Genomic DNA, 22578 nt, shown 5'->3' on the forward strand with positions numbered 1-22578 from the left:
TAAACCGTAGAATTTAAAATTTATCCAAGCATTTTGGATTTACCAAGGGTTTAGAGTTTATCCATGGGTTTAGGGTTTAAGATTTAGGGTTTAAGGTTTAGTGTTTGGCTGATGGTATAAAAAATATATTTTTCTAAAATGTATTTTTGTTTGCAATCAATATTAATTTTTATTTTTTAGTTTAAAAATATTAATATAATTTGACAATATTTTATTTTCTTTTTTAAAAGATATTGAATATTTCCTCTGTTTTTTAAAGATAGATGTTTTAGAAAAATAAATTGTTTCACAAAGATGTATTTTTATGTTTTCTGTACAAAAATTGCAAATTTCAATAAAATAAATTGTTTCACAATAAAATTGGTTAAAATGCATTGGAATTTGATAATTTCTAAAAATGATGTATAGTTAATGTGTTTTCTTAATATGTGTGAAAACACCAAAACATAAATCTTAAAAAAACAGAGGGAGTATGAAATAACGAAATCCTGTTGGTCGGATGAAATCTAGGGGTGAACCCAATAATTTATCGGTGAATAAACTTTGTGCAAAGCCTGTAATATCGAAACATGTATTAATTCACTTTTCTCAACCTTTTTGTCTAAATCAAAACAACATTTAAACCATTCCTTCCCCGAAACCTCGTAGAAACAGAGACACTCTCTTTTCATGGGTGTTTTCTCCAATCTCCGAGGACCCAGAATCGGAGCTACCCACGACGACTTGCCCGTAGCAAATGCCTCTTCCTCTTCCTCTTCCTCTTCCTCTTCTACTCCCTCTTTATCTATCAAACGAAAGCTATCGAATTTGTTACCAATCTGCGTGGCTCTAGTAGTCATCGCCGAGATCTGCTTCCTTGGTCGCCTCGATAAAGTCTCTTTAGTCAACACGTTGACCGATTTCTTCACCCAGTCTCCGCCGGGTAGATCCGACCAGAACATCGACTTGATGTCGGAGAGCTGCGAGGAGTGGCTGACGAGACAAGACTCAGTGACTTACTCTAGAGATTTCAATAAAGATCCAATCTTTATCTACGGTGGTCAAAAGGTATAACTTTTTTTTTCTAAAGATTTGTGTCAACAAAGACCAAACACATGTGTTTGATTCCATTTTGTCTCTCAAATTCTAGGACTTTCAATCATGTTCCATAGATTGTACATTTGGAGATAGCTCAGGTAGAGCACCAGACGCTGCGTTTGGATTAGGTAACCAACCTGGAAGTCTTTCTATTCTCCGTTCCATGGAATCAGCTCAGTACTATCCTGAAAACGATATCTCACACGCACGACGGTGGGTAAGCACTAAGCACTTTCTTCGTGACATTTTTTTTTTTTTTGGATATAAGATGTGACATTTTTAATATGTTCTTGTTGGTTCGTTCAATCAGGAGTGGTTACGATATTGTGATGACCACTAGTCTTTCATCAGATGTTCCTGTTGGGTATTTTTCATGGGCTGAGTATGATATAATGGCTCCGGTCCAGCCCAAGACCGAGAAGGCTACCGCTGCTGCTTTTATTTCTAACTGTGGTGCTCCGAATTTTCGACTGAAAGCACTTGAAGCCCTGATGAAGAGTAGGATCAAGATTGATTCTTATGGTGGTTGTCATCGGAACCGTGATGGAGAAGGTATGTATAGAGATTAAAAAAGGCTAATTGTTATACTTGAAAGATCTGATGTGATTTGTTTTTACAATTGTTGATGTAGTTGACAAGGTTGAAGCTCTTAAGCGTTACAAGTTTAGTTTGGCTTTTGAGAATACTAATGAGGAGGATTATGTCACTGAGAAGTTCTTCCAGACTCTTGTTGCTGGTATGTTTTAGCTTCCATAATAAGGATTTGATTAGAGCGTCTAGGCATGCTGGTTGAACCGAACCGAACCGAAATTTTTGGTTAGTTCAGTTACGAGTTCAGTTCAGTAGGTTTATAAAAAACTTTCAGCAATTAATTTGGTTTTTTCAATAACAAAACAAAAAATTGTTAACCAAATTAAACAAAATTTTAAACTAAATTAACCGAAATTATCTGAGTTTAACCAAATGTTTAACTGAAATATAATCGAACCAAAAACTTCGGTTAGTTTTGGTAAATTTTTTAGAAACTGAACTACCTGAACCGAACCAAACTTTTTTCTGGTTCAGTTCGGTGAGATTTTGGTCGAACCGAACTACTCAAATTCTGAACTACCCGAAGTGGCAGGTCAAGAGCGTTATATATAAACTAGTATTATACCCCTACTGCGTAGGGGAGAAGAAAAATATTAATTTATTATATTAAAAGAGTGTATTTTTTTAAAGTGTATTTACCTGATTCATGTTACTACGCAATGTAATATTCTCTTCTTTTTAGAGGAACAAACTGATTAATAGTTGTCTTTTAAAATTTCAGTTTAATTTTCAATTCATTTTATTTGATTGCAGTTTCTGCTGGCTTTTGTTATGTTTCTCATATAACAGTTTAATTTTGGTTCCTGTGAATATTATTATGCTTAAATATACATAAACAGAATGTAAATATTTTTACACTGAAATTTTTCATTTGGTTTGAGATGCAAATATGTTCGCAAAATTCCAGTTTCATCATAACACACTGAAGGTAAATTATCAATTATGAATCTTATTTTTAAAATATTTATCTTTTTATATAAAGGACATTTCATTATAATTTCTCTACTTTTTATACATAATTTTGATTTTAAATAAACCAAGAAATGTATACTTGCTCTACAGGTAGTATTTCAACAGAAATTGTAAAAGAACTAATATTTTTTACTTTATCTTTCCCAGAACATGAAGAAAAAACAAATATCAATTCAAAAAAAACAATACAAAATACGATATATATATATATATATATATATATATATATATATATTTTTTTAAATACGATATATATTTTTACGATAAAAATTTTAGTAAAATATGATATTTATACCTGTAATTCCATTTTTGTTGATTGGGTAGTGTTAGATTCTCTGCTCTTTTTACATCTTTTAAATTTGCATCAGTAAATCGTTATTTGTTAGTTTTAGGATACATTTTTAAGCACTCGAAGCTTTCAAAAATAAGAAAAAAATTCGAAGAGCAACATGTAAGACAGATATAAACTCACTTTGTTATATCTATTTAGCTTCCACCGTCTCAGATCTTTTGTTTAGGAAATGAAGTAGAACATTGAGTTTTTCTAAGAAAATCTTGTACGTAAAAAAAAAAATAATAAAAAAAATAAAAAAAAATAAAAATCTTGTACGTAGGTGAGGTTTGATAAATAAAGAGCATGGTAGAAGCAGAGAAAGATATCTTCGTCGGGTTTCTGGATTAGAGAATGGGACAAAATCTGTTTTTGTAGCAAGATGCAGTTATATATAAAATAACTTTGTACAGATATAAATAATATAGAGTTAGTTATTTGGAGAGTGTTGGTGAATGGTGATCGTGGTAAGGAAGAAGAACTGTCAACGAAGTGGCCAAATAAAATATTTTGATTTGTCAAATAAAAATTTTAACTTTTCAGTTTTCGTTTTTCATTTGCTTTTTGTTTTAATTTTTTTAATCTATGTGTCAATTTCTGATTGGCGAAGCGACTTGCGCTTTAGTATATAAGGATAAATAAGCAATTTGTTAAACGTTTCCTTTCAGGATCTGTCCCTGTGGTTGTTGGTGCTCCTAACATAGAAGAATTTGCGCCTGCTTCAGACTCATTCCTTCACATTAAGAGTATGGAAGATGTGGAGCCAGTTGCAAAGAGAATGAAGTATCTCACAGCTAACCCTGCTGCTTATAATCAGACACTCAGGTCTGTGTTTTTTTTTTGTGAATGTGTGTAATAACTTCTTCTTGAAAAGCTTCATGCATCTGTTTTTGATTTAGATGGAAGTACGAGGGTCCTTCAGATTCTTTCAAGGCACTTGTTGACATGGCTGCTGTGCATTCTTCTTGTCGTCTCTGCATATTCCTAGCCACAAGGATCCAAGAGCAAGAAGAGAAAAGTCCTAGTTTCAAGAAACGACCTTGCAAGTGCACCAGGGGAGGATCAGACACACTTTATCATGTTTTTGTTAGAGAAAGAGGCCGATTTGAGATGGAATCAATCTTTCTGAGGTAAAAGAAAGTTTACTTAACTACTCACTTACTTAATCAATCAAACACATGATATGATGAAACCGTTCTTGTCCAATCCCCAGGGGTAAACATCTGACTCTGGAAGCTCTGGAATCTGCAGTTGTGGCCAAGTTCAAGTCTTTAAAACATGAGCCGGTGTGGAAGAAGGAAAGGCCTCCAAGCTTAAAAGGAGACAACGAGCTTAGAGTGCACAGGATTTACCCGCTTGGCCTCACGCAGAGACAAGCTTTGTACAAGTTCAAATTCGAGGGGAACTCGAGTCTAAGTACTCACATTCAACACAACCCTTGTGCTAAATTCGAGGTTGTCTTCGTGTAGTTTCATTCCCAAACGCATAACTGACTGATACTGTTACGAAGTCTTAGGCAGTAATGAAGACTGAAACCATAATCGGTTATTTAAGCAAAGCTGAAATTGCGTGTTGAAGAAGAAACAAAACGAAATTTACGTGAAACGAAGTCGTTGGGAGTGATATCTATCTTATTAAAACAGAAATATTTTGTTGGACCTAGCTACTGTTTTGTAAGATTTTAAATTAAATATACTTTTTTACAAAGTTATATTCACATGCATTCATTAATAAGTCTTCCCTTATATTTTGATTGGTTTAGGAAATAAATGGTCAAAACGTTACTAAAAGATTTGAAATATATTCATGTGCATAAGATTAGTAACTTCATCTTTTCATTATTGAATTGCTGCATAATTGCATACGTCTACTACAATTTTAAAAGTTTCTTCGGGTTGTACACAATGTATATAATGTACAAATATTTGTGTAGATTCTATTTACCTGTATTTTACATAATGTCTAATTTTATTAAAATTGAATTTAATACAGAACCTTAAAAATACATATAAATTTTGAGAAGGTATATTTGTTAATATAATATAAAATATAAGAAAGTGCTCTGATATAAGTTTTCAATTATATAGTAGTCAATTATAAATATTCATCAGAATTTTTTGTCAACCTAAATGTTCATTCTATAAAAACCCAAAAGTTTAACAAATGTTTGATTACTTATTTTATCTTAGTTTAGAGATATTAATAAAATTGAAAATTATGTGTATATGCACGGGTCTGAGTAATAATATTAACTAGACATATATAATAATATTATATAGATTAATTAGACACATACGCAAGGTATACAAATCAATGAATCAACTAATATCTAATATTTTTTTAATAGAATCGATTTAACGTTTGAAATTTATTTGAATAGATGCCATAATAATATTTTGTTAAAAAAATCATTTTTGAACATCAGTTCATATCATAAGTTCATCTCGGTTATCACCATGGTTAGTAAATTTTTTATTTCAAAATGATCAAACACAATTTTCAATTTAGAGGTTCTTATTTAATCCGCGTTTACAAAATAATAAAAATCCGCCCGGTCGGACGGGTCATGATCTAGTGTTGTTTTTAAATCACCAAGCCCACATCGGAAGAAACAAAAGTTTCCTTGCGGTATATATAAGTTTAGCTCACACTAAGAGTACGTCGAGCTTAGTAACGTGGGCTTGTTATCCCAGTGGAGACGATGAGTTGGTGGGACTTTAGACCAGTTTCTTTGCACCGGACCTGTCTCTTTAACCGGTAGTGTTGTGAGGTTATATATACTGAGCTCTTGCCCTCTTCCAAATTGGGTGTGCCAGTGTCTTCTTCGCGCACGATGTAATTCAATCAAGCTGGTTTCATTGGACTATCATCTTTTTGAAATGCTTTTGTATTACCTGCATGGTTCCGTAATATTCAATGATATCTTGTGTGTCACGAAGCTGAGAAGGAACATATATATAATCTATAACCCCTTGCCTTTGAGTTCTTGATTCGAGGTTGTCTTCGTTTAGTTTTATTTCAAACGTATAACTGACTGAAACTGGTACGCAGTCTTAAATATCCTATAGTGATTACAAAGCAGGCATTAATGAAGACGAATCCATCAGGTTATTTAAGGAAAATTGAAACTGCGTGCTAAAGAAGAAATAAAACAAAATTTATGGAAACGACAGTCGTATAGAAGGAGAATGGGTGAGGTTCTTAACGTAATATAAGAACCATCTATTAACTTTAACTAAAAAACTAAGAACCATCTCTTGAATATCTTATTTAAGAGATGGTTCTTAATTTTTCTTAGTCAAAATTAAGAGACGGTTCTTATATTACGCTAAAAACTCCACATTAAAATATCTGTGATAAAATGCCTTAAAGAAAACACTATCGGCGGGATCTAAAGAAGTTCCAGAACACTATTTATATGTTCAAAAATATTTAAAAATAGAAAAATGTACAAATAGTAAAAAGCGGTTGTGATTTAGGAGCACCAAAAAAGGTTGGATATTATCTTTGTGTCTGTCTTTGTATGATTGGTTTGCTTTTTCTTTTTGTTTTAAAATTTAATCAATATAATTGAATCTTAATAAAATTATCAATATTAAATCTGTTAGATATCCATGAGAACATATTCACCGATGGAAATGTTCTGAGGGCATCTTTAGTGGGAGAATCTTTTCATATTTCTTAACAGAAAAAATATTTAAAAAGTTTAAAGTACGAAAGAGAAGGTAAATCTAAAGAGAAACTTATGGTTATGAAGAAACTTCCAAATACAAGTGAGGGATTAGTTCTAATTTAAAATTAAACATTTAATCTTAATTCAAAATAAAACTGTGTTAAAAATACTATTATGATATTGTCTAGAGACTAAGCTTGAGAAATTACCCAGTGCTGATGCTCTAAAGCCTACCTCAGAAGAAACAAATCATTCCTTGTTGTTTATATAAGTTTAGCTCACATTCAATATATGCCGAGCTTTAGTAATGTGGGCTTGTGATCCGAGTGGAGGCATTAAGGTTATGGGACAAAAGAAACTGATATCACCGGACCGGTTGTTGGCTGTGTTATATATACCGGTTGGGCCCAACATAAATTGCTTCCAATGTCTTCAACGTCTACTGTATCTCGATATAAGCTTGGTTTCGATTGCACCATAATCTTTTTTATCAAGAGCTGAATTGAGTAATCAATTTACAATTTAATTTTTTTTTTGTTTGATTCATTTGTTCATTTTTCAGAAGATTGATTTCCTGAGTCTGATTGCCTTTGGAGTTCTTGGTTTAGAAATATTCAGTTGCCAATGACTATGGAGTGAATGATTTCTCAAAGTGTTGTTTTTGTGTGAGACCATAAGATCAAACACCATGTTGCATTACCATCGATCATTGTTATTTGCTCCTCTTACTTCATGAGGATAATCATACTATTCATATTTGCTATCTAGAGAAACCTTGTGTTTATTCATATTCAGTTTTTCTTTTTTCGAATTGAATCAAACATCTTTGCCATTCCTGACATGACTGAAAAAGTAAAATATTAGTTAATAACCGCGCCAGGTAGGGGTCGAACCTACGGCCTTCTGCTTAGGAAACAGACGCTCTATCCACTGAGCTACAGGCGCTTGTTGATAATTACGAGCTAAGCAAGTTTATTCCTTTTTAACATTGATACACCAACACGTTTTTTTTACCAACACGTTCTTTTACATAGTAGAAATATCAGCATAATTTTTAGATAAGAGAAAAATTGCGTGGTGCGGTATTTTGTATATGGGTTTAATTTGATCATTTAATAAGTGCTGTTTTGTTGTCCAGAAAAATAATAATAAGTGCTGTTTTTAAAATAATAATATAGAAATAACAAAAAAATGGAACTTCAGAAAAAAGAAGACAATCAGAAAAAAGAAGACAATCTTTTAAATACACTAGTGGCTCGCACCCCGCGCAAGCGCGGGGTTTGTTTGCGTTGTGTTTTCCTTTTTACAATGACTCTGATTTTCTGATTGTGTTACAATTTATGATTTCTATTTCGATCGGCCTTCATTATATTTTTGGTAGTGTTTTTGTTTTGTTGTGTTTGCATGCGTATGTTTTGTTTCATGTCTTGAGTCTACCACCTCCCTACTTCTTAGAAGAGCTATTATACTCGTACTTCTTGTTTCTGGTTATTTTGTTTTCTGCTCTTTGATGTTCAGTACAATTTATCTCCTTCCTTTTTTTTGTGACATATCTTATCTAGTTTTGGTTGAAGTTTACTCTTATTTTAGAGAGTTCTATAAAAAAAGTAATGCAATGTAATTGTTTTTGGTGGAGAGGACGTCTATTAGTTTACCCCTACCATTCTGTTACCCTACCATTCTGTTACGCTTTCTGAAGATTAAAATTTTAAGGTTGGGTGAAGAGAATTTTACACACTGTAGAATGGCTTTTGAGTTTCATATATTGTAACATTTAAATGACTAATTTTTAGTCTTCTAAAAACTATTGTTCACACTTATGTATGTTGATCTTGAAGACTTAGAGTAGGAGTTTGGATGGAGTTTGTGGGGGTGAATTTAAAATATTAACCATTTCCATTTGCTTTGACCAACCAAGTAGGTGGTCGTGAAATTAAAGTGGAGTTTATGTGTGCAAGCAATTGTAGAATCAGTTTCACGTGTTAGGAAGGCATTTAATGAGCAGAGTTACACTGTGTTTTAGCGAAAATATTTGACCTTTTTGAATCACTATATTTTTATTATATGTTGTTTCTTCGAGCATCGAATATAGTTTGCAACATCTTTGTTTTGTTCTTTTTCTTAGAGTGACCATTTTTTTAGTGTACCTTGGTTAGTTGTGTTTCCTGAAGCTCTGTAATCAGTTTAGACGAAAAAAACTTGTTCTGAAACATTCAGCAGCAACACCATAGGAGTCTTTAAAAACTGTTCTGGTTATAACTATGGCTATGGCTATGGCTCAGCATATTAAAACAAATATAACTCATTTGGTATCGCGAAAACGCGTGTATTACAACGTCACTATCACGAACTATGTAGACAAATAATATGTTGTGTTACTAAGCCAAGCAAAAAGAATTAAACAATAAAACTTATTAATGATTCTTTCTTAAAATGATGAAGACGATCCACGTATACCAGTACCACGATCGACATGTACTACCGCCATGTACCAGTACCACGATCGACATGTACTACCGCCACGTTTTTGGTAACTTGCGTCTCCACTGTTACCACTTGTCTTCTAATACTTGTTTGGGGGAAGCTTATCATTTACTTTGATCTCCATATGAGAGAAAAGACATAGACAAATCCGCAAGGACACAGTAATAAGCTTTGATCTCATCTCTTCGGGGAAAATATGACACCCATTCATCTCATCATCACCTTCAGAGCAATGAAGCCTGAAATAACAGTTTCATGTGGACATGTTGAGTAGGTTAGATTACAAAGAACAATGGTTATCATTTTGAAGGGTTTTAGTCTTTTAGATTATGAGGCCGTACCTTTTGGTCGATTCATCGGCCAATGAGAAATTTTGGTGGTGCAAATAGCTAGAGAAGAAGTGTCAGAAGTAAAATTGTAGCAGTTACTAAGACCTCTTGGGACAGAGCATTACCCCGTCTCCCTCTCCGTGTATAACATAGTTCTAGATTTGTTTCACACCTCTGCTAGATCCATCAGTGAAAAATGTTAGTTCTTGGTCCCTGAGATATGAAGATGACAAATAATAACCCTGAGCTGGCTTTGCTTTTACGACAAATACATCTCAGTTGTCTAAAAACAAAGCTGAAAGCAATAACCTGGGTACCCATGGCGTCAATGAACTCAGCAACCTCTTCTCTAACTTCCAGAAGATCTCTTGAGTCACTATAAGCTCCTGATGACACACAGAGAAAGGAAATAAATTTCAGATTTTTCCACACTAAATCAATATGCAGAGAGCTGGCTAACTAATGAGTTTTAGTGAATGTAACAATACCCAACCTCCTGAGTTCAAGAAAAGAAAATGTTTAGCTTTTTCAATAACATCAGGTGGAAACATCATTCTAATATTTGCGTCATGTAGTAGAGACGGAGCTTAACAAAGTGAAACCACCTGCAACATTTTGTTGTTATCTTTAATATCTACTCTAAATGTAGATTTTGATGGCTGAGAGGTATATATATACCTGGTGAGGAAATGACAGCTGTTCCTGTCCTAAAGCATGAGGGTTACTAACGTTTTAGAAAAATGATTTGTTGTGTGGTATCAACCCAAATGAGTCCTTAAGTTTACCTTTTTGCCTTCTTTCTAAAGCTCAGAATCTCAGAGAATGAAATAAAGCTCACCGCTTACGGTAACGTCACACTGATACTTTTTCACGTTCTCATTCAAAAATCGAACTTGAGAACCATTTGTTTCCACACCTTATAGCAATCGCTATCTCGCTAACCTTATCGAAACAAAACAAAAAAAATAACCATTTTTTGGTGAGAACCCATGGACTCACATTAGCAATACAAACCAGAGAGCCAGGCAGGGTCAAATGAATCAACATTAAAACTAAAAAGCCACAGCTTTTCAAATGAAGAAAAAAAAAACTGATCCAAATGAAACCGCGATTAATCACCACATACCTTCAACAACGCAATCTTGTGATCCCTACATCTACACACCAGGAAAAAAACTATCACCAAAAACAAAACAATTAATGAGATGAGGTTGTTTCTCGAATTTCAACTATATATTTAGTGGTTTTTGTGTAGGTTATGAAGCGTTTGGGATGATGGTAGAATGAATGAATATGGAAGAGTCAAACTACATATGATAGATCGAGTAACAAAACTGAACCCCGGAAGAGGAAGCAGCATCAAACGAAGGATCTCGGAGAAGACGACAGTTGGGACACCCTAGCAACATCAAAACGCTCCAGTCTCACGATTGAACCAGACGCCAGAGAGGACCGGTAATGGCTGGCCCAGTTAGCTCGGATAAAACCATGGATCACATGGTCCTGTGATAAGAAAAGATTATCTTATTAGCATCTCATAAAATTTCACAGAGGAAAAAAAAATCAAGATGAAGAGTTTTCACATACAACCAAAGAATAATCAAGTTCATATATCGATTTGATTAAATCTATGCAACTAAGTTGGAAAGAACCATCACCTTCTCATCGAGGAGCAAAATGGTTATTCCCAAAAGCTCCCCATTCTTGTTGATGTCCTTAGCATCCCAGAATCAGAGGAGCCTACCGACGGATCTGCCAAGTCGGAGTGAATCGAAGGTGGAGTAGGGGACGGCGTCCACGGCGGAGACGGTGGCCACTACAGAGAAGGCGGCGACGTCAGAGACGACGGCAAGGGCAGAGATGGCGTCTGAGGCAGCTGATGAAGTCATTTTCGCAATGGAATCAAAAGGCCGGAAGCTATGGTGCGAGAAATCAAAAGAAAATGGTTGAGAGCTAACCTCGAGACTCTATATAAATGAGGATTGGAGAAACGTTATGGAAGCCCGGATCGTTGTGTCGAGAAAAGAAATAATGACCACCATTACCGAAGAAGAACGGAGGAGGAGGAGGAGGAGGAAGAGGAAGAGGGATAGCCAGAGAGCTACGGAGAAAAATATCGAGAAAGCCTCGAGATGTATGAGCCTTTAAAACAGACAGAACACAATAATAAACAGTACACATGATCAAAACCCACAAAACAGAAAGCCCATTATTTAAAAAAAGGACACGTGTCCCTTAAGGAGGAGTGATACTCCCTCATTATATTATAGATTGTACGTTCCAATCAACTAGCAAAGTATAAGTGCAAAACGTTTCAATTGTTTTTTTTTCAAAAAATTTCGTCTAAAACAAATTCATCGATTTCCTTTTATTATTACTTTCGTAACGAAGCTGCTTCTCTAATAGCCCCGGAGGGCGAAGGCTTCCCAAAAAAAAAAAAAAAGTGTAGTGTTTTTTTTAGGCGTCAGGTTAAGACAAACCGGGTTTCCGAGACAAGTGTCTTGTATAATTTGCAGACGTGTCACAAGAGAACACTTGGTGGGGCTTTATCTATCTATATATATCAAGTGGGGCCACTCTTGTTCAACCTTCGAGGTTCAATCTTCATCCATCAATCGTCATCTTCTTCTCCTACCCCTGCCCTGCTACGACTTCTCAGAAGCTGCCTTAATTAAATCGAAGCTCGCTCAAAATAAATGGAGATCAAGCCTGGCCTATCCGCTCTTGTCACTGGCGGCGCCTCTGGGATCGGTTAGTTTAAATCTGATTCTTAAAAAAAAATTCTGATTCTTAAAAAAAAAAAAATTCTGATTCTTGATATCTTCTGTATAGTTTTTTCTCTGTCTATTTGAAAATATAACTTTTATTAATTGGTTTATTCTTAGATTTACGTAACGAATCCGTTGTTAGATACGTACGTGTGTGTACGTTTTTTTTTCTTTTGCCTTTTAGCTCCTATGTTGTACGAATACATCGTACTCTTACCATGATGATGTAAGAAAGATTCAGAACCCTATCGTTCACTTATGTTGCGTTTCTATTTTTATTTTCATTTTCCTTTGTCTTATATCTACTAGTTTTGTTCTGTTCTCTCTGTACAGTGAATGCAAAAAAGAGTAACCAAAGTAAATAATACAGTGTTGTGTTCTCTCTTTTTGGTGATTGGAAAATGTGTAGGTCGAGCACTCTGTTTGGCTCTTGCAGAGAAAGGTGTTTTTGTAACTGTTGTTGATTTTTCCGAGGAGAAAGGGAAAGAGACTACTTCTCTTGTTCAAAAGGCCAATGCTCCATTCCATCCCTCTCTAAACTCTCCTTCCGCTATCTTTGTCAAATGTGATGTCACTAATAGAGGTCAGTCTCTCTCTACCTCTCTGAGAACGAGTAACAAAAACTATTGTGGTTAGCATTGTTGTAATTAATTCTCTAAAAACATGTGAGATTAGGAGATCTTGTTGCTGCTTTTGAGAAGCACTTAGCCACATTTGGAACACTGGATATCTGCATAAACAATGCTGGGATTTCTAATCCTCTAAGATTTGATAAAGATGACACTGATGGATCAAAATCATGGAGACACACCATTAATGTGGATCTTGTTGCAGTAGTTGAATGCACACAGCTTGCAGTAAGTCTTCACTTCTCTTATTACCTTTTAAATTAGTGAACTTCATACAACTCCCAACTGAAGTCTTAGCACTCCTTTTTTTGTGTAGATCAAAGCCATGAAAGCAAAACAAAAGCCTGGAGTTATCATTAACATGGGCTCAGCCGCTGGTCTTTATCCTATGACCTTTGATCCTATCTACTCTGCTGCCAAAGGTTTTGTTCTTACTTGTCTGTTTCTTATTTATTTTCATATGTTTATTGTTGTATTTATTTTTTCCAATGTGTTACCATTTCTACAGGCGGTGTTGTGTTATTTACTAGATCATTAGCATATTTCAAGCGTCAAGGGATCCGCATCAATGTGCTCTGCCCTGAAGTAAGCAGAAGTTATATCTAATATCTCTCAGTTTTTTTTTTTTTTGTTATGCTCTGTTTATCTGTTTAATGGTACAATATGTATGAATAAAATAAACTCCTGAGACATGGAAGTTAGGGGAGGCAAGACTTTTTCATTTTTCTCTCATCATGTGTTACTTCATAAAATATCTGTCATGTATATCATATACAGTATATGTGCTACAAACCCAAAATAGCTGAGGTGTTGCCTAAAGTTTTGGTTCTGCACTTGTGTTGTGCAGTTTATCCAGACGGACTTAGCTGAAGGTATTGGTGTTTCCTTCCTTCAGTCAATTGGCGGTTACATGCCAATGGACATGTTGATTAAAGGTGTGTTCCAATGCTTTAAAGACTTTCTTTTTATGTTTTCATACTAATCAAACTAGGGTTCTCCCACATGGTTGATTGGTTAAGTGAAATGTGGAGTAAGTAGTACAGAAAGAATTGGAATACTGTGTTAGTTATTGTGAATCTTTTATCTATCTTTAGGGGCTTTTGAGCTTATAACCGACGAGAGTAAAGCCGGTGCATGTCTATGGATTAGCAACCGCAGGGGTTTGGAGTATTGGCCGACTCCAATGGAACAGGCAAAGTACTTGGTCGCTTCAAGTTCCCGCAAAAAAACTTCCTTCAAAGTAACTTCAGCTATTGAACTTCCTCAAAGCTTCGAGAAGATGTAAGTTAATATATGACTACGTGAGACCATAACATGTTGTATTTCTATATACTCTTAGACTCATGTCTTACTCTCTGTCCTTCAGAATTGTACACGCCTTGTCTCATAACTTCCGCAATGCTACCAGCATAGTCCGGACACCACTTAAGTTACCCATTGGACCTCAACAAGTTCTTCTCAAAATCATCTATGCTGGTGTTAACGCAAGTGATGTAAGATCTTTATATTCTAGAGTTTTGCATTTAGCTTATCATACCACACATAGCATGAGAGTATATATATATCAGTCTAAACAATATGATGGGTTCTTGTTGTAAACCATGAGCAGGTAAACTTCAGCTCAGGTCGTTACTTTAGCGGTGGCTCGCCTAAGCTTCCCTTTGATGCTGGATTTGAGGTGTAATTTAACTCCTCCTAGCTTTTTTTGGTGGACATGTTCAAAAATCTTTAAGTTGTTTCACTTACTTTGTCAGGGAGTTGGACTAATTGCAGCGATGGGAGAATCTGTTAAGAATTTGCAAGTTGGGACTCCAGCTGCTGTTATGACATTTGGAGCATATGCTGAATACATGATAGTATGAGAGTCCCTAGACCTTTAGAGAATTTTTTTTCCAAGGCCGCTTTGGTAACAGTGTGATCCTGTCTTTTTTGTTGATATAGGTTTCTGCTAAGCACGTTCTCCCTGTTCCAAGGCCAGATCCAGAAGTTGTTGCCATGCTTACCTCAGGATTAACTGCTTTAACCGCCCTTGAAAAGGTCCCTGATTTATTTACAGATAACTTTGTTAACTATATACTTTAACCATGTTGTGTATTTTATCTTGTATCATTCAAAACATAAAGATGAAGTCTGAAAATTTTTCATTTTCTTTTGTGGGATTCACAGGCAGGACAAATGAAATCAGGTGAAACGGTACTTGTGACTGCTGCTGCTGGAGGGACTGGACAGTTCGCAGTTCAGGTATACACAAGTGACAAGTCTGAAGTTGAATCTCTAATGGTTTATGTTCTGTAGTTTAAATATATGTTTTGTGAAATTCTCTATGCAGATTGCAAAGTTAGCCGGAAATAAGGTGATTGCCACTTGTGGAGGATCAGAGAAGGCCAAGCTATTAAAAGAGCTCGGGGTAGATCGAGTCATAGACTATAAAACCGAGGATATCAAGACGGTAGGTTTGTATATATTAGTATATATATATATGGTTTAATAGAATATTATATTATTCATGATGTGATATAATCATCACAGGTCCTGAAAAAAGAGTTTCCAAAGGGTGTGGATATCATATATGAATCTGTAGGTGGTAAAATGTTTGATCTGTGCTTGAATGCTCTTGCTGTCTACGGACGACTCATAGTGATTGGAATGATCTCTCAGGTTGCCTATCATTAACATCTTTTGTTTCTCTATGCATCAGTTCTTGTGTGTTTATTTAAGATTTTGAAGTTGTATATTCCAACTTGATATCTATTGTCAGTATCAAGGGGAGAAGGGATGGCAGCCCGCAAACTATCCAGGGCTGTGCGAGAAAATTCTTGCAAAAAGCCAAACCGTGGTATGTTATCACATTCAGTTCTAGTTTTGAAAATGTTGTTTTGAATCAAACTGCTACACCTAGAATGTTGACTTAAGAAACTCATATTGGTTACTTGAATTGATTTTGTTCCAAATGAATATTGTTTGCAGGCCGGTTTCTTTCTGGTGCAATATAGTCAACTCTGGAAACAAAATCTTGAAAAGTTATTCAATCTTTATTCTCTTGGAAAGCTTAAGGTAATAATAAATAAGCTTGAGGGTCTTACCTTACACCACACGTTCCTTTTGCTTACCAATTCGCCTTTTTGTTGTCACCTTTGGTAGGTTGGTATTGATCAGAAAAAGTTTATAGGCCTAAACACTGTTTCAGACGCTGTTGAGTATCTACATTCCGGTAAAAGCACCGGAAAGGTAAAATAATAAAATCCTCTTTTTTAATGGGGCTTAAGAAACATGGAAACATACACATTTTATAAGGTCACACGGTTCAAAAAGCCCATTTCCAGAGAGATTAATTCATAAAAAGCAAGTTGGAGGTTTTGTTACATTTTCAGCTATGCAATTTATTATTCTAAATTTTGGGCAGGTTGTGGTTTGCATGGATCATACGTTTGAGCAGACAACGTCGAGGCTGTGAACAAAAACAAGGACAAATCCAAATCCAGTTTGAGATTCAGTGAAAGAAATCTTAGGATTGGAGTTCGTAGATACGAAGTTGTTTAGCTTTACATTTTAAGTATGGGAAATAAACTGTTTGGTCTCATGTAGACTCTCCCGTTAATAAGCTCTCAACTAAATGTACGTTTAAGAGCATTATAGCATATTTGATTCTCTTCGTGTTATAGGCAATGATGACACGATGATTTACATGATTGCTTCCCTGAGCCTGCTAAAATCATTTATTTAACATACTGTACAAGAAAAAAAAACATACTGTACAAAGTTGTATTCTTTTCTTAGATAAAAAATTAAGTTATCAAAAAACTGTACACATGAAAATTTTAACATCTATTCTATTAAAACCAAACTTTTTATTCTATTGACCTTTTACTAATAATCTCTTACAATATATATATACATAACGTTGGGTGAGACAGTACAACTGCAGCTGGTACAATTTGTGAAGTTGCTATTTTAAGTTTGTCTGACAGCATTCCAATTATCTTTACGTGATTGACATGCAGCACAAATGAAGTCAGGTGAAACAGTACGACTGCAGCTGCAGGAGGGAATGGTACACAAAAGCTGAAGTTGAATGTTATATGCATTCAACAATAGATTCTTGAATATTTGTTTTTATATGTTTTCACCAACCGAAATAAAATGTTTGTTACAACCTATGTTGCACCGGGACGGATACGGGCACAGATACGGGGACGGAAACGGGGACGGGAAACGGCTAAACTTAAAATTTATGGATACGGGTATGGCATGGATACGCCTATAAAAATATATATACATATATATAATATATATATCATAAATATTTAAACCAAATCATAGTCACCATATAAAAATAAAACATCACTATGTCATAATATAAAAATAAAACATCACTATAATATCTTATGTACGTATGATTTGAAAAACCATGAAACAACACACATACGTAATTGACAAACCAAAAAACAGAGTTTGTTATAGTACCTACTGTGTTTCTCTAAGAGATGATGAGAATTGACAATTAAGAAAGAAGGTGAAGACAATAAGAGTTTGTTTAAGATTAAAATCAAAAAATGGTTTAGAACTTTGTAACCCTAATCGTTTAACTAAATGACGTGTTTCCTTTTTTGTTTTCCAAAAAAATATACTGAGTTTACATAAGAAACGTTTCAAAAACGTTTCCAAAACTTAACTACGCCGTTTCCACAAATCTTTGCCGTCTCCACCGACTCTGAAACGTTTCGGAAACGTTCCCACGCCGTCCCCACCACGTCCCCGTCCCGGAAACGCCGCTGGCGGCAGTGAATTGCCGTCTCCGTGCTTCATAGGTTACAACATTTATAATTGAAAGTCCTATATGAACCTCAGACGTCTTTTCTCTCATTTTCCTTTATCATAAGCCAGTTTGCTTACTATATCCAGGAATCAAAACAGCTATGCAGAACAAATTAGATGGGGGAAATGAATAAAGGAAATCATGAAAATGTTTAAGAGTTAAAAGATTTATAAAAGCACCAGTGGTCTAGTGGTAGAATAGTACCCTGCCACGGTACAGACCCGGGTTCGATTCCCGGCTGGTGCACTTATTTTTTTTTCCCAATTAAGAAAAAACTTAAAAAAGAAAACAGTTAAGACGACGCATCAAACACCTCTGCGAGACAGTGTATATGAACATGTGGTCCAATTTTAACTTCTCCAGCAAAGATTTGGATAAGGTACTCTTTGTCTAACACTAAGCAATCACTGTCGGAGAATATATTCCAGTAGCCATGCTCCGGCGAATCGCTCTTACCTCTTCACTTTGTTTGCCTTCTCTCTTCTTTCCCCAGTTCCCTCGCTCTTACCAGTCGCTGTCATTCTCAAAGACAGCCGTTATCGTCTCCGGCCGCCACTACCTCCGCCGGCTATCTACTCCTCCGACTACCCTCCGTTGCATTTCTTCACAAACTTCATCAGATCTCGTCTCCGAACATCCTCCATTCATCAGGATCTACAAAGACGGTCGCGTCGAGCGTCTCGCCGGCACTGAAACCGTCCCAGCTTCTCTCACCCCACAAAACGGCGTCATTTCAAAGGACATCGTGTACTCACAGAAACATAACCTCTCCGTTCGTCTCTTCCTCCCTCACAAATCCACTGAACTCGTCGCCGGTAACAACAACAAGTTCCCGCTGCTCATCTACATCCACGGCGGAGCTTGGCTCATCGGCTCTCCATTCTCCCCCATTTACCACAATTTCCTCACGGAGGTCGTCAGAACCGCGAATTGCTTGGCCGTGTCGGTTCAGTACCGCCTCGCGCCTGAGAATCCTATCCCGGCGGCGTACGAGGATGCATGGTCAGCGATCCAGTGGATCCTCTCTCATTCAGACGAGTCTGGTCCCGTGGATTGGATCAACGAACACGCCGACTTCGACAGAGTTTTCCTCGCCGGAGATAGCGCCGGCGGCAACATGGCGCATCACATGGCCGTTAGAGCCGGCGAGGAGAAGCTTAAGGCGAGGATCAAAGGGACTGCGATTGTGCATCCAGCTTTCTGGGGGAAGGAACCGATCGACGAGCTTGATTTGCAAGACAGAGAAGCTAGGAGGCGAGTTGCGGAGGTTTGGGAGAAACTCGTTAGTCCGAATAGTGTAGATGGAGCGGACGACCCGTGGTTTAATGTGGTCGGATCCGGGTCGGATTTTTCTGAGTTGGGATGTGAGAAGGTTTTGGTTGCGGTTGCTGGGAAGGATGTGTTTGTGAGGCAAGGTTTGGGGTACGCGGAGAAGGTGAAGAAGAGTGGGTGGAGAGGAGATGTGGAGGTGATGGAGGAGGCAGATGAAGATCATTGCTTTCATCTCTTGAACCCTGGTTCTGAAAATGCTCCAAGGTTCATGAACAAGTTTGTCAAGTTTATTACAGGTTGAAGAAATGTTTCTTGACTTCAGGTCAAATGAATAATAATCCTTTCATAGAATCTTTAACTTGGTTTCAACTCTCGAATATACAAAGTATTACACATCAAAACCCAAACTGTCAGCTAACCTTGCCATTAGCATATGTTCAGAGGAAACAGAGATCAAGCAGAGGAATTAACAAGCAAAGTGGCTAAAGTACAAGCAAATTGAAGCATGATTATTGGTGTGAGAGAGGGTTTATGTTTTCATGCATTAGGAACTTTGCGTTAAGCTGCCATTTTATATTATACAGATGTAGTAGTAGCCTATTCCTGAGAATACTCCTTTATGAAAATTCAGCACATATATCATATAATCTTATTAATATTCATGTCTGTCACGTAGATATACTCCAGTTTATCAGATTCCTGACCATATGAGACTTGTATTCAATTGTAATTGCCATAAAAAATCAGTAACACACTTTCGTTTTAACTCTCGAATATACAGATACATGTATGGTTACCTAACAAAGTATTACACATCAAAACCCAAACTGTCAACAAATAATATAATAGTCCGCAAATTGTTTTGTGTAAGGAGGAATAAACTTTATAAAACCGTCTGTTTTAGTTAAAGAAAATCTTTCTGAAGATCATAGAAATTTTTGAACGGAAGGGAAGTGAAATGAAAGTAGGAGTTACCTTTCTCGAAACTCAATGGAACCTCAAGAAACTCGTGTCATGACAAGCTTTTCTGGTTGTTATCCTCGACGTGCTTCATAATATCTACGATGTCAAATTTAACGTTGGCTGTGACTTTTGTTGATCCATTGTCATGACATGAGATCATTATCAGACTACAGAAAGGAAAATGGTGGAAAAAGTATTATCAACTGGAGAAGAAGAACGTATGGAACCTCAAGAAACTTATTTGATGACAAGCTTTTTTGGTTATTATCCTCGACGTGCTTAATAATATCTGATGTCAAATTTAACGTTGGTTTGACTTTTGTTGATCCATTGTCATTACATGAGATCATTATCAGACTACAGAAAAGAAAATGGTGGAGAAAAGTATTATCAGACGGAATTTCTCAAAGGATCCCTCAGCAATTTCTGGACAACTAAGGAGAAGCAAAAATACTCTTGATTTACTAATAAACTGCTGAAACTTGGGCGCACTGCATATGATTGGATCACTGTCAGGGTGGGAAATGGAAGTGAGGTAAGATTTTGGACGGATAATTGGTCGCCGGTGGAAAGTGTTCAGAAGTACCTGGCACCTGTCGCAGCAAACTCAATGGGAATCTCTCGGTTAGCAACACTTCAGGATTTGTTCGTCGGTGATCACTGGATATTAGAGCGGTCCGCTCTGATTGCCAAGTGCAAATCCAAGTGTTTCTATCATCAATTACTCTATCCCAACTACCTGATGAGTATGAGTGGACAATAGAAGGTAAAGTTTGGCTTAAGTATCAGACTGGAGAGATATATAAACTGCTGAAAAATCATGAGCAAAATGTACCTTGGAAAGAAGCTATTTGGAACTCTGGTGGTGTGCCACGGCATAGCTTCCACGCCTGGCTCGTCACCCTAAATAGACTCCCGACTCGTGACAGGCTTCTCTCGTCGGGGCTCACCGTTCCTGCAACTTGTCTTCTATGCAATCAAGGAGTGGAATCAAGGGATCACTTGTTTTTTGCTTGCTCCTTCTCCTCTGAGCTATGGACCCATCACTCTCGCCGGATCAACATCGGCCCCCTGACTACCTGGAGCGACTCTCTCAACTGCATGCAATCACTGTCAGGTCTACCGTGGCGCAGGAAACTCCAACTCATTGTATGGCAAGCCGTCATCTACTCCATCTGGCAAGAAAGGAATGCTCGACTCCACCGCAATACTCAAAAGACCGTCGCTACCATCTCCTCTATTCTCGACATAACCATTAGAAACAAGTTCCAGAGCTTCTGAGAATCAAGCCCGATCGGAGCCTCTCGAATGCTTCAACTCTGGTTTGCAACTACTCCATCATCACCTCCGCCTTTACATCTTCCTTTGCTCTTGCAATTTCCGCACTAATCGCCTCTGCTATCTCTCGAATCAGAAAACCAAATGGGCTAGATTTTTTCCACTAGTTTCTTTCTCTGATGTGAGTTTCGGCCATTTTTTGTAATAGGGCGAGGTCCAAACACTAAGTTCTTTGGCTTGTTTTCTTTTTTCTCATGCTTTTAATAGAAGAAAATCTTCAAAAAAAAAGTTGTGGTCCAATTGAGAGCCGGCTTATTGGGTCATAATGGGCTCAGAAGGCCACGGCCCGTTATCCTTCCACCGTCAAGAGCGGGAGGTGGACGCTGCTCTGTGAAACCAGTCTCACGCGCAGTCTCCTCCGTTCTAAGAGTGTCCGAACCACAAGCCTTCGCTCGAGTCCAACCACTCAACTCCCGACTTGGAATGGACAGGCCAGAAGATAGCCCACATCCGAACCCGGCCCAAAGAGATCGGCCCAATGTCCCACCAACTCGTAGTCTCCACTTGGATTACAAGCCCGCGTTACCAAGCTCGACGTACAGAAAGAGTGTGCTAAACGTATATATACAACAAGCAAAAGTTTGGTTCCTCCGATGTGGGACTTTACTAACTAAAAACATCTAACTCCTTAAAACGATCTTTGTTCTTCGTTTTGAGCTTTTCCTTCAATCAATCTGTTCATCCTTCGATTTGATTTTCTAAATCGTTTAATATGTTTTATTCATCTCTTTTGTTTATCCTTATTCTTCGTGGTTTATAGTCTGATGGTTATTGCAGGTTTTGTTCCCGTTTGAAGATAAAGTCAGAGTTGATGTTCTGGAATTAATTATCTGTGATAGTGATTCATTTCGACATTTTGGAATGTAGATAGCTCTGAGCAGAATCTTGATTGTGTGGTGCTCGTTGCTAAGAAATTTCTTTCTCCATCCATGATTTTGTGAAGGTTCTGCAGTTGATAAAGACTTCTTCTACCTTCTATCACACTGGCCTCTTCCTCACGCTACTGAATTTTTAAGACTGAGGAACAGTTTCTGTCACTCTTCTACTGGTTTTTCATGAAAGTGTTGATTCACCAAGACAGGGGGAAGTTCTATGGTCAAGAAGGACCAACTAACCATTGGGCTAATCTTGTATAATCTTCAGTAGAGATATAGTGGCGGCTTTATACATAATTCTATGACTAGCTCTCAACTAACCATAACACCTAACTTTTTTTTAAACAAAACATTTGCTTTCCACCACTTTCATGAGTCTGCTACATAACATTCTCTTCTTCTCAATGTGGTTGAAGCACAAACAGACTCAAACATAGGAAACCAAATATACTCCAGTCGT

The 22578-nt window shown here is 36.7% G+C and overlaps 3 protein-coding genes, 3 long non-coding RNA genes and 2 other non-coding genes across 11 annotated transcripts; 4 read left to right on the forward strand and 4 right to left on the reverse strand.

Moving 5' to 3' along the window:
* The first annotated feature begins 583 nt into the window (after window positions 1-583).
* Window positions 584-5851, forward strand: LOC108823121 (putative fucosyltransferase-like protein). 4 transcript variants are annotated; one of them, XM_018596383.2, is made up of 7 exons: window positions 584-1047; window positions 1130-1290; window positions 1388-1629; window positions 1709-1813; window positions 3676-3796; window positions 3871-4101; window positions 4185-5851. In XM_018596383.2, the coding sequence occupies exons 1-7, from the start codon at window positions 670-672 to the stop codon at window positions 4438-4440; spliced, it is 1494 nt and encodes a 497-aa protein (XP_018451885.1). In that variant the 5' UTR covers window positions 584-669; the 3' UTR covers window positions 4441-5851. The 4 variants fall into 4 exon arrangements, with proteins under 4 accessions (XP_018451885.1, XP_018451887.1, XP_018451888.1 ...); XM_018596385.2 differs by having other exon boundaries at window positions 3679-3796; XM_018596386.2 differs by having other exon boundaries at window positions 3697-3796.
* A 1665-nt stretch (window positions 5852-7516) lies between these two features.
* On the reverse strand, window positions 7517-7589 carry TRNAR-CCU (transfer RNA arginine (anticodon CCU)). The gene has a single exon. It is a non-coding gene; the product is annotated as a tRNA-Arg (tRNA).
* Window positions 7590-9021: 1432 nt separating this feature from the next.
* On the reverse strand, window positions 9022-10142 carry LOC130498671 (uncharacterized). The gene is made up of 3 exons (XR_008937612.1): window positions 9951-10142; window positions 9470-9843; window positions 9022-9367 (listed from the first exon to the last, which is right to left on the reverse strand). It is a non-coding gene; the product is annotated as an uncharacterized LOC130498671 (long non-coding RNA).
* Window positions 10143-10451: 309 nt separating this feature from the next.
* LOC130498670 (uncharacterized) lies at window positions 10452-11546 on the reverse strand. The gene is made up of 3 exons (XR_008937611.1): window positions 11416-11546; window positions 11116-11333; window positions 10452-10960 (listed from the first exon to the last, which is right to left on the reverse strand). It is a non-coding gene; the product is annotated as an uncharacterized LOC130498670 (long non-coding RNA).
* Window positions 11547-11872: 326 nt separating this feature from the next.
* Window positions 11873-16543, forward strand: LOC108818929 (uncharacterized). Its single transcript, XM_018591884.2, has 18 exons — window positions 11873-12208; window positions 12635-12808; window positions 12901-13082; window positions 13171-13276; window positions 13363-13439; window positions 13702-13789; window positions 13949-14135; window positions 14221-14347; window positions 14464-14532; window positions 14609-14710; window positions 14796-14891; window positions 15021-15095; window positions 15184-15303; window positions 15384-15512; window positions 15613-15690; window positions 15822-15908; window positions 15996-16082; window positions 16258-16543. Exons 1-18 carry the CDS (start codon window positions 12154-12156, stop codon window positions 16306-16308), a joined length of 1890 nt encoding a protein of 629 aa, XP_018447386.1. The 5' UTR covers window positions 11873-12153; the 3' UTR covers window positions 16309-16543.
* Window positions 16544-17845: 1302 nt separating this feature from the next.
* On the forward strand, window positions 17846-17916 carry TRNAG-GCC (transfer RNA glycine (anticodon GCC)). Its single transcript has one exon. It is a non-coding gene; the product is annotated as a tRNA-Gly (tRNA).
* Window positions 17917-17992: 76 nt separating this feature from the next.
* On the forward strand, window positions 17993-19343 carry LOC108823064 (probable carboxylesterase 4, mitochondrial). Its single transcript, XM_018596292.2, has one exon. It carries the CDS (start codon window positions 18104-18106, stop codon window positions 19241-19243), a length of 1140 nt encoding a protein of 379 aa, XP_018451794.1. The 5' UTR covers window positions 17993-18103; the 3' UTR covers window positions 19244-19343.
* Window positions 19344-20202: 859 nt separating this feature from the next.
* LOC130498923 (uncharacterized) lies at window positions 20203-22571 on the reverse strand. Its single transcript, XR_008937951.1, has 2 exons — window positions 20741-22571; window positions 20203-20644 (listed from the first exon to the last, which is right to left on the reverse strand). It is a non-coding gene; the product is annotated as an uncharacterized LOC130498923 (long non-coding RNA).
* Window positions 22572-22578: the final 7 nt, after the last annotated feature.

This window comes from Raphanus sativus, chromosome 8 (assembly GCF_000801105.2).
Source record: "Raphanus sativus cultivar WK10039 chromosome 8, ASM80110v3, whole genome shotgun sequence".
Lineage (NCBI taxonomy): Eukaryota > Viridiplantae > Streptophyta > Magnoliopsida > Brassicales > Brassicaceae > Raphanus > Raphanus sativus.